The following is a 12,372-nucleotide window of genomic DNA, read 5'->3' as shown; positions in this document are numbered from 1 at the left end:
CTTTTATCATCTTATTTTGATCAGACTTTCAACATCCGTGGAGGAACTGGAAAAAAAAAACATCCCATTTTAATGTGAAAAATCAGGTTTATTTAGTACAAAAGTGTTTGAGCATGACAGACAAGAGAGGGAGACACACACATGTAATGATGCTCCAATAATACCTGTAGGACACTATAAATATATCCATGCACATATTTAATGGAGATATATTTATAATTGGTGCCATTTCATCAAGACAGTGTAATCGAATAAGCCTAAAGCGATTATAAAGATGAAAGAGAACAAATCTCATGACTGTCAGATATTTTAACAAGGCATTCATCTTTCTTTGTTAGCCTTATTCAAACACACACTTCAGGCACTTTCAAAGCAAACCCACACTGTTTTAAACCCCACAGCAAAATATTTGTAAGACAGTCATCAAAATACACCTTTGTTTATTGTGAATACACTCCCTCTAGTGGAGAGAACGGTGTACTGTGACTTTAAAACAACAGTCAAATTAGTTATTTTTGACTTGACTCAAAAGAGAGCAATAAACTCAAGACCGAGGGGCTTTTAGCATCTTATTTTGATCAGACTTTCAACATCTGTGAAGGAACTGAAAAAAAAAAAAACATCCCATTTTAATGCGAAAGATCAGGTTTATTTAGTACAAAAGTGTTTTAGCATGACAGGCATGAGAGGGAGACACACACATGAAAAGATGCTCTAATAATACCTGTAGGACACTATAAATATATCCATGCACTTATTTAATGGAGATATATATTTATACACTCCCTCTAGTGGAGAGAATGGTTTACTGAATCTTTAAAACAACAATCAAATTAGTGATTTTTGAAGTGACTAAAAAGAGAGCAATAAACTCAAGACTGAGGGGCTTTTAGCATATTATTTTGATCAGACTGTTGCCATTTGTGAAGAAACTGAAAAAAAAAACCCATCCCATTTTAATGCGAAAGATCAGTTTATTTAGTACAAAAGTGTTTCAGCATGAAAGACATGATACCTGTAGGACACTATAAATATATCCATGCACTCATTTGATGGATATATATTTATAATTGGTGCCGTTTCATCAAGAGTATAGATGAATAAGCCTGGAGCGTCTCTAAAGATGAAAGAAAACTAATCTCAAGGCTGTAAAAGATGTTAACAAGGCATCTATCTATCAAAGCCACAAATCAAACTGCAAGTAAAAATGTGTGTGGCTTTCTTGATTAGTATTTTGTTGTTGTTTTCTTGTACAAACCTTTTAATGTCTTTTTAAACGTCATGTTTTCTGATTAATCTCAAAACAAGATCAAACATTTATCAGAAGAGTTAGAAATATTGATTTGTTTGCCTTTTTAATTTAGTGTTACGCCACTTTTATTTTTGCTAATCAAAGTTCTGATTAATTTTTAAGCTAGAAAACAAGACTTCAGTTTGCTTCTCAAGAAAACCTACACTGATTTGAGAATGTTTCTTGGTTTTTATTGGAAAACATAGCGAAATACTGATGAGCAGAATATTTGCTGTGTTTAGAGTCGTGTGTTAGCCTGATTCAAACACACACTTCAGGCACTTTTTAAACACCACAAGAAAATATTTGGGGAAAACCAATCCACACATGCATACAACTGAAACAGTGACCCATCAAAATGACAGCATCAAAGATATCAAAATGATTAGCAACAGTATTAATTTCATTTTTATAACCATCTACCAGAATCACAGGATTCAATTAAATAATTCACCCAAAAATAAAACCTAGCATCATTAACTAAACGTATAAAGTTCATCATGGTGGTCTATTCCTGTGTTTGAATTTATTATATTTAATACCTATTTATTTTATTACATACAAATTTATTAAATGCATTATGCAATGCAATTAAATTAATAATAAAAAAATAAATAAAATAATATAATAAATAACGCATTTATTTATTTATTTATTTTATATTTGAATTTATAAAATGTACTATGCCATGCAATAAAATTTAATTAAATTAAACCTACAAACATGTTTCTCTGGCTGCAGGCATCAAGACATTTTTTTTAACAATATAATAAATTATTTTAAAATTTCTTAACGCCTGCTACATGAGAAATGTGTTTGTATAATTAATTTAATTTATTTTTATTTTATTTTATGGCATGGCATAATACATTTAAATATAATAAAATAAATAAAATTGTTATTTAATTATAACAAATAACAGATTTATTATATTATTTATTCATTTTATAATATTTAAATTTATTAAGATTATTATGCCATGTCATAAAAAAATAAAATAAAAATGTAATTAAATATTAAATTAAATATTCAAACACATTTCTCATGCTGCAGGCAATACGACTTTAAAATAAAATAATTTTATAATGAATAACCAGAAAAATAAATAACTCGTATAGATAAGCTTTTCTGCTCTGTCCTCAAAAGACGAACCAATTCACAAAAGGCACAATGAAGCTCATCAATCAGATTAACCTTCAATTATGCAGAACAAGTTTTGAAAGTCAGGTGAATTATCTCATGATCTGCTCTCCGGTCACACAAGACTCATTTGATGATCAGTTTAGTGAAACTCCGAATATCATTAACTTAACGTATAAAGTTCATCATGGTGGTCTATTCCTTGTAAAATACACATAAAGGTATATTTCACACAAAAATGAAAATGTACTCACTATTTACTCTCTCTCAAGTGGTTCCAAAACTTTGAGTTTCTTTCTTATGTGTTTGACTTCCAGTTTTGGAAGAAAGCTGAAACTGTAACCATTGACTTCTGCAATATTTATTTTTCCTACTAAGGAAGTCAATGGTTACAGGTTTATCTTCTTTTGTGTTCAACTCATAATGAGAATTGAGTAAATGAGGACAGAATTAATATTTTCGTGTGAACTATCCTTTTAACAGTGCCATCAAATGATGTCCAGTTGTATTTTTGGGTGAATTATTCTTTAACCGTATTAGACAGAGGCTGAACGCTACAGTGGAAAAACACTGACTCCTGTGCAGCTACTCTATTAGAGTGAACTATACTTGAAGCTCCGCCTTCTTCCTGACTGACTCCTCCTCCCCTTGCATCTTGGCTCCGCCCACTCACAGTTTGGCCTTCCCTGGCTGCAGCTGGAGGTTCTGAAGTTTCATTGCCATTCCCATGTTGCCAGTAATCTTCAGTTTACCCTGGAAAAATGCCTGCGTGGAAAAAACAGGACACAAAAGAGTGATTAAATATTAAATTTACAAGCTCTTGAGCTCCTGAGGTCCCTGTAGAGGTCATTTGTTTTTGCGAGAGGTAATATTCAGTGTCTTAACATTCTACAGCATTCAGGGCATTTAAGAGATTAGATTTGACCATGAAAAATGTATCTGCTTGTGCTGTTTACAATTCATATTCAAGCTGCTGATAGTAAAAAGCCTTGAAGAAGAATATCAATGCATTTTAATCTATTCTGTAGAGGACATCTGGAGTGGGCAAATATATATATATATATAATTTAAAACATTTGCATTATATATATATACGTCAACACCACAGTTGAAGTCACATTTTTAGCCCCCCTGAATTATTAGCATTTGGTGATGCATACGTCTCCAAAACCAGACAGATGGACAAATCTAAACTCGTTTTGATTAAACAAATATATTTATGCAACTAATAAATAAAACTGCAAATAATAATAACATTATACAAATGCTAATTGTCATGAATAAACTGGAAAATGATTAAATTAAATTAAATATACAAACACATTTCTTATGCTGCAGGTAATAAGACATTTTAAAATAAATAAAACAAATATGTTGTTTATTATAATATTATTTATTTTATTATATTTAAATTTATTAATTGTAATATGTCATGCAATAACATTTAATTAAATTAAACATTTAAACATTTCTCATGCAGCGGGCTTTAAGACATTTCAAAATAATATTATAACAAATAACCAATTTATGAAATTTATTTTAGAATCTTTAAATTTATTGAACATTATGTACAATTAAATTAAATTAAATATACAACCACATTTATCATGCTGCAGCCATTAAGACATTAACAATTTATAATAAATAACCAATTTATTATATTTAATACCTATTTATTTTATTACATACAAATTTATTAAATGCATTATGCAATGCAATTAAATTAATAATAAATAATAAATAAAATAATATAATAAATAACGCATTTATTTGTTTATTTATTTATTTATTTATTTATTTTATATTTGAATTTATTAAATGTACTATGCCATGCAATAAAATTTAATTAAATTAAACCTACAAACATGTTTCTCTGGCTGCAGGCATCAAGACATTTTTTTTTTAACAATATAATAAATTATTTTAAAATTTCTTAACGCCTGCTACATGAGAAATGTGTTTGTATATTTAATTTAATTTATTTTTATTTTATTTTATGGCATGGCATAATACATTTAAATATAATAAAATAAATAAAAATGTTATTTAATTATAACAAATAACAGATTTATTATATTATTTATTCATTTTATTATTTAAATTTATTAAGATTATTATGCCATGTCATAAAAAAATAAAATAAAAATGTAATTAAATATTAAATTAAATATTCAAACACATTTCTCATGCTGCAGGCAATACGACTTTAAAATAAAATAATTTTATAATGAATAACCAAAAAAATAAATAACTCGTATAGATAAGCTTTTCTGCTCTGTCCTCAAAAGACGAACCAATTCACAAAAGGCACAATGAAGCTCATCAATCAGATTAACCTTCAATTACGCAGAACAAGTTTTGAAAGTCAGGTGAATTATCTCATGATCTGCTCTCCGGTCACACAAGACTCATTTGATGATCAGTTTAGTGAAACTCCGAAGCAGAAGAAATGCAGTATCTGAGCGAGTGACTCATTAAAGTGTCTCTGTAAGTGCTGTTCAATCACATATACGCCAATAGGAAACACTAAAGCATCGACGAGTGGATGCACATAATGACCTGTTTCATTCTGTTCACAAACCGAGGTTTCAGCGGCGAAGAGGCAATTACAGAGCATAAAAACAAATTAGGGCCAAGTAAATATAGATGCTTTATTCACTCTGATGGATGTTACTAGAAAGCGGAGAGCCGGAGGAAATACAAACGCTCTCTAATAACCAAAAGTCTCAGTTTGCACTCTTGGTTTTACCGGTTTATGTAAAAAAATAAGGAAAATAACAAGTCAAAATTGTTCTTTAAAGGGATAGTTCACTCAAAAATAAACATTTAGAGTTGATTAACTCACTCTTGGGTCATTTAAGATGACTTTTTGTGCCTTCGGAGGTACATTAAAGATGATTATTAGCTAAATTTAAGGTGCGTGTTGATTTGTATAATGCAAGTCAATGGTTACCCGTTTTTGACATTAAAAGTAAACGCATATAAAAAAGTTTGAATCAATAGCTATGGGTCCTGATGTCACATAAACATCACATGAGGTCTCAAAAACGCTCTCTAATAAGCAAATGTCTAAATTTGCACAAAAAAATAAGGAAAATAACAAGTCAAAATCGTTCTATAAAGGAATAGTTCACTCAAAAATATACATTTAGAGTTGATTAACTCACTCTTGGGTCATTAAAGATGACGTTTTCTATCTTCTGGAGAACATTAAAGAAGATTTTAGCTAAATTCAGGGTTCTTGGTGATTAGTATAATGCAAGTCAATGGTTACCCATTTTTGCGATCGCAAATAAACACATAAACAAGTCTAAATCAATCCTTATGGCCTCTGTTGACACACTGAGGTCTCAAAATGTCTCTCTAATAAGCAAACGTTTTATTTGCACAAAGTTTTACCTGTTTACATCAAAAAAACAGTCAGCAAAAATAACAGCGACTGAATCAAAATCATTCTTTAAATGGGTAGTTCACTCAAAAATACACATTTAGAGTTGATTAGCTCGCTCTCGGGTCATTTGAAATGACTTTTAGTGCCTTTGGAGGAACATTAAAGATGAGTTTTAGCTAAATTTAAGGTGCTTGTTGATTTGTATAAATGCAAGTCAATGGTTACCCGTTTTTGCGATAAAAATAAAAGCATATAAACAAGTCCAAATCAATAGACATGGGTCCTGATGTCACACTGAGGTCTCAAAAACGCTTTCTAATAACCAAATGTCTTAATTTGCACACTCGGTTTTATCTGTTTACATAAAAAATAAGGAAAATAACAAGTCAAAATCGTTCTATAGAAGGATGGTTCACTCAAAAATATACATTTAGAGTTGATTAACTCACTTATGCGTCATTAAAGATGACGTTTTCTGTCTTCTGGAGAACATTAAAGAAGATTTTAGCTAAATTCAGGGCTCTTGGTGATTAGTATAATGCAAGTCAATGGTTACCCATTTTTGCGATCGCAAATAAACACATAAACAAGTCTAAATCAATCCTTATGGCCTCTGTTGACACACTGAGGTCTCAAAATGTCTCTCTAATAAGCAAACGTTTTATTTGCACAAAGTTTTACCTGTTTACATCAAAAAAACAGTCAGCAAAAATAACAGCGACTGAATCAAAATCATTCTTTAAATGGGTAGTTCACTCAAAAATACACATTTAGAGTTGATTAGCTCGCTCTCGGGTCATTTGAAATGACTTTTAGTGCCTTTGGAGGAACATTAAAGATGAGTTTTAGCTAAATTTAAGGTGCTTGTTGATTTGTATAAATGCAAGTCAATGGTTACCCGTTTTTGCGATAAAAATAAAAGCATATAAACAAGTCCAAATCAATAGACATGGGTCCTGATGTCACACTGAGGTCTCAAAAACGCTTTCTAATAACCAAATGTCTTAATTTGCACACTCGGTTTTATCTGTTTACATAAAAAATAAGGAAAATAACAAGTCAAAATCGTTCTATAGAAGGATGGTTCACTCAAAAATATACATTTAGAGTTGATTAACTCACTTATGCGTCATTAAAGATGACGTTTTCTGTCTTCTGGAGAACATTAAAGAAGATTTTAGCTAAATTCAGGGCTCTTGGTGATTAGTATAATGCAAGTCAATGGTTACCCATTTTTGCGATCGCAAATAAACACATAAACAAGTCTAAATCAATCCTTATGGCCTCTGTTGACACACTGAGGTCTCAAAATGTCTCTCTAATAAGCAAACGTTTTATTTGCACAAAGTTTTACCTGTTTACATCAAAAAAACAGTCAGCAAAAATAACAGCGACTGAATCAAAATCATTCTTTAAATGGGTAGTTCACTCAAAAATACACATTTAGAGTTGATTAGCTCGCTCTCGGGTCATTTGAAATGACTTTTAGTGCTTTTGGAGGAACATTAAAGATGAGTTTTAGCTAAATTTAAGGTGCTTGTTGATTTGTATAAATGCAAGTCAATGGTTACCCGTTTTTGCGATAAAAATAAAAGCATATAAACAAGTCCAAATCAATAGACATGGGTCCTGATGTCACACTGAGGTCTCAAAAACGCTTTCTAATAACCAAATGTCTTAATTTGCACACTCGGTTTTATCTGTTTACATAAAAAATAAGGAAAATAACAAGTCAAAATCGTTCTATAGAAGGAATAGTTCACTCAAAAATATACATTTAGAGTTGATTAACTCAATTATGCGTCATTAAAGATGACGTTTTCTGTCTTCAGGAGAACATTAAAGAAGATTTTAGCTAAATTCAGGGCTCTTGATGATTAGTATAATGCAAGTCAATGGTTACCCGTTTTTGCGATCGAAAATAAATGCATATTAATCACTCTAAATCAATCCTAATGGCCTCTGTTGACACACTGAGGTCTCAAAATGTCTCTCTAATAAGCAAACGTTTTATTTGCACAAAGTTTTACCTGTTTACATCAAAAAAACAGTCAGCGAAAATAACAGCGACTGAATCAAAATCATTCTTTAAATGGGTAGTTCACTCAAAAATACACATTTAGAGTTGATTAGCTCGCTCTCGGGTCATTTGAAATGACTTTTAGTGCCTTTGGAGTAACATTACAGATGAGTTTTAGCTAAATTCAGGGCTCTTGATGATTAGTATAATGCAAGTCAATGGTTACCCGTTTTTGCGATCGAAAATAAATGCATATAAATCACTCTAAATCAATCCTAATGGCCTCTGTTGACACACTGAGGTCTCAAAATGTTTCTCTAATAACCAAATGTTTTATTTGCACACAGTTTTACCCGTTTACATAGAAAAAACACACAGATACAAAAAAAAAAAAAAAAAACAGTCAGCAAAAAAAAAAAAAAAAAAACAGCGACTGGATCAAAATCGTTCTATAAAGGGGTAGTTCACTCAAAAATACACATTTAGAGTTGATTAACTCACTCTTGGGTCATTAAAAATGACTTTTTCTGTCTTCAGGAGAACATTAAAAAAGATTTTAGCTAAATTCAGGGCTCTTGATGATTAGTATAATGCAAGTCATTGGTTACCCATTTTTGGATTAAAAAATAAACACTTATTAACAAGTCTGAATCAATATCCATGGCTTCTGTTGACACACTGACGTCTTTGCACACTCGATTTTGCCAGTTTGCATACAAAAAGCAAGTCATAACTGAAACAAAATCCCTTGCTGATTTGTATAATGCCAGTCAACGGTTATGCGTTTTTGAGATTAAAAATAAACACATAATATAAACTAGTCCAAATCAAAATCAATCATTAAAGGGATATTTCACTCAAAAATACACATTTAGAGTTGATTAACTCACTCTTGGGTCATTTAAGATGACTTTTTGTGCCTTCGGGAGAACATTGAAGATGATTTTTAGCTACATTCAAAGTGCTTCGTGATTTGTATAATGCAAGTCAATGGTTACCCATTTTTGGGATTAAACATAAACGCATATAAACAAGTCCAAATCAATATCCATGGTTTCTGTTGACACACTGAGGTCATAAAGTTTGTGGTCTCTCAGTTTGCACACACAGTTTTACTAGTTTGCATAAAAAAACAAGTCATGACTGAATCCAAATCATTACTTGATTCATAATATGAAAGTCAATGGTTACCCGTTTTTGAGATTAAAAAAACACAAACTAGTCTAAATCAATCCTCGTGGCTCCTCTTAACACTCAAAAACTCTCTAATAACCAAAAGTCTCAGTTTTCACATTCGGTTTTACCCATTTACATAGAAAAAAAACATTTACAAAAAAGTTGTGACTGAATCAAAATCATTCTTTAAAAGGACAGTTCACTGAAAAATATACATTTAGAGTTGATTTACTGACGCTCGGGTCATTTAACATTGAACTTGACTTTTTGTTTCTCCAGGGGAACATTAAAGATGATTTTTAGCTAAATTCAAGGTGCTTGGTGATTTCTATAATGCAAGTCAATGGTTACCCATTTTTGACATTAAAAATAAACGTTTTTAAGTCCAAATCAATGTCCATGGCTTCTGTTGACACACTGAGGTCAAAGTTTGTGGTCTCTCAGTTTGCACACATGGTTTTACTAGTTTGCATAAAAAAACAAGTCATGACTGAATCAAAATCATTACTTGATTCAAAATATGAAAGTCAATGGTTACCCGTTTTTGAGATTAAAAAAACAAAAATAAACTAGTCCAAATCAATCCTCGTGGCTCCTCTTAACACTGATATCTCAAAAACTCTCCAATAACCAAAAGTCTCAGTTTTCACATTCGGTTTTACCCATTTACATAGAAAAAAACCTTTAAAAAAAAAGTTGTGACTGAATCAAAATCATTCTTTAAAAGGACAGTTCACTGAAAAATATACATTTAGAGTTGATTTACTCACGCTCGGGTCATTTAACATTGAACTTCACTTTTTGTTTCTTCAGGGGAATATTAAAAATGATTTTTAGTTAAATTCAAGGTGCTTGGTGATTTCTATAATGCAAGTCAATGGTTACCCGTTTTTGACATTAAAAATAAACGTTTTTAAGTCCAAATCAATGTCCATGGCTTCTGTTGACACACTGAGGTCAAAGTTTGTGGTCTCTCAGTTTGCACACATGGTTTTACTAGTTTGCATAAAAAAACAAGTCATGACTGAATCAAAATCATTACTTGATTCATAATATATAAGTCAATGGTTACCCGTTTTTGAGATTAAAAAAACAAAAATAAACTAGTCCAAATCAATCCTCATGGCTTCACTTAACACTGAGGTTGAACTTGACTTTTAGTTTCTTCAGGGGAATATTAAAGATGATTTTAGCTAAATTCAAGGTGCTTGTTGATTTGTATAATGCAAGTCAATGGTTACCCGTTTTTGACATTAAAAAAAACACATATAAACAAGTCCAAATCAATATCCATGGCTCCTGAGTCATACGTTAATGTCTTCTGATGTCTTCCTATTAATAGCTTTAGTTCACAGCCTAAATAAACGGTTATTGGTGAAGGCATAGTGAGTGCAAGCTTCTGGGCACTTTATGTTGTATGCACAAGCTAATAATGCTGTAAAAAACCTAAATAATTAAAGAAAAATGTAAATAATGTTTTGCACAAACCAATCGTAGCAGTAATAAGAGCTCAGCGTGTCATCAGGGATCGATTTAGACTCGTTTGTATATATTTATTTCAATCTCAAAATAGGGCCACCACTGACTTGCATTGTAAAAAATCCCCAAAGACCACAAATTTAGCTAAAATCTTTAGCTAAATCTTCTCTAATATTCCCCTGAAGAGAAACAAAATCGTCAAGATGAAGGACCTGAGAGTGCATACATTAACAGCAAATTAAAATGTCGGTTAAGTATCCCTTTAAGGTTTTTTAGACCAATTATTGGTCTTAATGAGAATGAGTACCAAGCAAATATTTATGTAATACAAATTATTTAAAAATATTGTTTGTATTTTGTTTGTAATTTGCATATTAGCAGAGCTAAACAAGCAGTGAAGTTAAAGTAAGCATTAATATTCTGTGGAGGCGGAGCTTAGCACCCCTATTACATCATGGAGTGGAACATTCCATAACCTGCAGTTTCAATATAAGCAGTTTTTTAGAGGAACGATGATTATTTGAGTTCTGAAACGTACACAAAGGATCAAGGGATGTTTTATTTCTCAAGTTTATGACCCTTCAAATGTATATCACTGTTAGATTCAAAGCTTCTCAAATGTTTGTGACTTCTCATGGGTCAAAAAAGTCTCTCGCTGCATTTAGTTTCCATGAAAAGCTCGGTGGATGCGTGGAAACTTGGAGGAATGGAAACTCTGTGATCCAGACGGGAGGCCAAACAATAATCTCTCTCTCAACATGAGCCATTAGAAGGCCAGCGAGTGGAGAGAGAGTGTTTTTGAACATCTGCAGAGAGGTTTTTTCGTGGAAAACAAGAGGTCGGTTTGAGAATACGCACAAAAGAGAGAGTGGGAGCTACAAAAACCTGTGCTTTAAAATGCTCAGCCTTGGCATTCCTTAAGAGAGAGACCTCAAAAAAACACAATGACTATACATTTCTTTCATTCAGACCGGAAAAACTGAAAAAGCAAAAAGCATTCTGGTAGATAGTAAGCAATACCTCTTTGATTTCAACAACACATATGCAGGTTCAGATCTTCATAAAAATCTACGTAGGACAGTGTAAAGGATAGAGAACCATCTGGTTTAATGTGGGATGAGTCTCTATGGTGAATCCAAATAGGAAAACTGAGACTAATCAGCCGGAATTATAATTATAACCATGTAAACCACTTTTGCATCCCACAGATATTTTATGCAACCTAAGCACCAAACAACATTTGCAACCTACTTCCAAAGTTTGAGGCAGAAAATCACTTCTTCTAAGTGGGGATGTGTTTATTTGCTTTAAAAAAGTTATAGTTTATACAGATTTGATGCCAAAAGTACAGTTTTGTGGAAACAATATGCTTCTTTAGGATTAATTTCTGATGAAAATCAAAAGGAACAGCGTTTATTAGAAAAAAAGACACTACAAAAACTATTCCTGTCACTTTTTGCCTGTTACTTCTGATAAAACTGATGTGTCCTTGAAGAGAAGTACAAATATCTGAAGCAAGTCATTTAAATAGGGGGAAAAAATACTGTTTAATAGTGAAAATAGGCGGGTCTAACAGTCCCTTAGAGGTGGAGCTAACAATCATTTAGGGGTGGAGCTATCAGTCCATTAAAGTGGCGCTATCCATATTTTAGGACGGGACAATCAGTCATATAATTAATTTCAGTAATTTAGGGATGGGGCTATAAGTCAATTAGGGGCAGAACTATCAGTTATTTTGGGGCGTAATCATTACTCATTTAGGGGTGGAGCTATCAGTCCATTAAAGTGGGGCTATCAATTTTTTTGGACAGGACTATCAGTGATTTAAGTTGGGGCTATCAGTACTTAGGAGCGGAGCTAATCAGTCTTTTAGGG

The 12,372-nt window shown here is 31.8% G+C and overlaps 1 protein-coding gene across 1 annotated transcript in view; it reads right to left on the bottom strand.

Moving 5' to 3' along the window:
- Positions 1-960: 960 nt before the first annotated feature.
- The window catches only part of scp2b (sterol carrier protein 2b), a 24,638-nt gene continuing 13,226 nt past the window's right edge, over positions 961-12,372 (bottom strand). Inside the window, exon 5 of the mRNA NM_001006093.2 lies at positions 961-3,196. Within this exon, the coding sequence (NP_001006093.1) occupies positions 3,101-3,196 (96 nt within the window). The 3' untranslated portion in view covers positions 961-3,100. The remainder of the gene's footprint in view (positions 3,197-12,372) is intronic.

Source organism: Danio rerio, chromosome 23 (genome assembly GCF_049306965.1).
Source record: "Danio rerio strain Tuebingen ecotype United States chromosome 23, GRCz12tu, whole genome shotgun sequence".
Taxonomy (NCBI): domain Eukaryota; kingdom Metazoa; phylum Chordata; class Actinopteri; order Cypriniformes; family Danionidae; genus Danio; species Danio rerio.
Note: the sequence above shows the minus strand (reverse complement) of the source record. Positions and strands in the feature narration are given on the sequence as shown.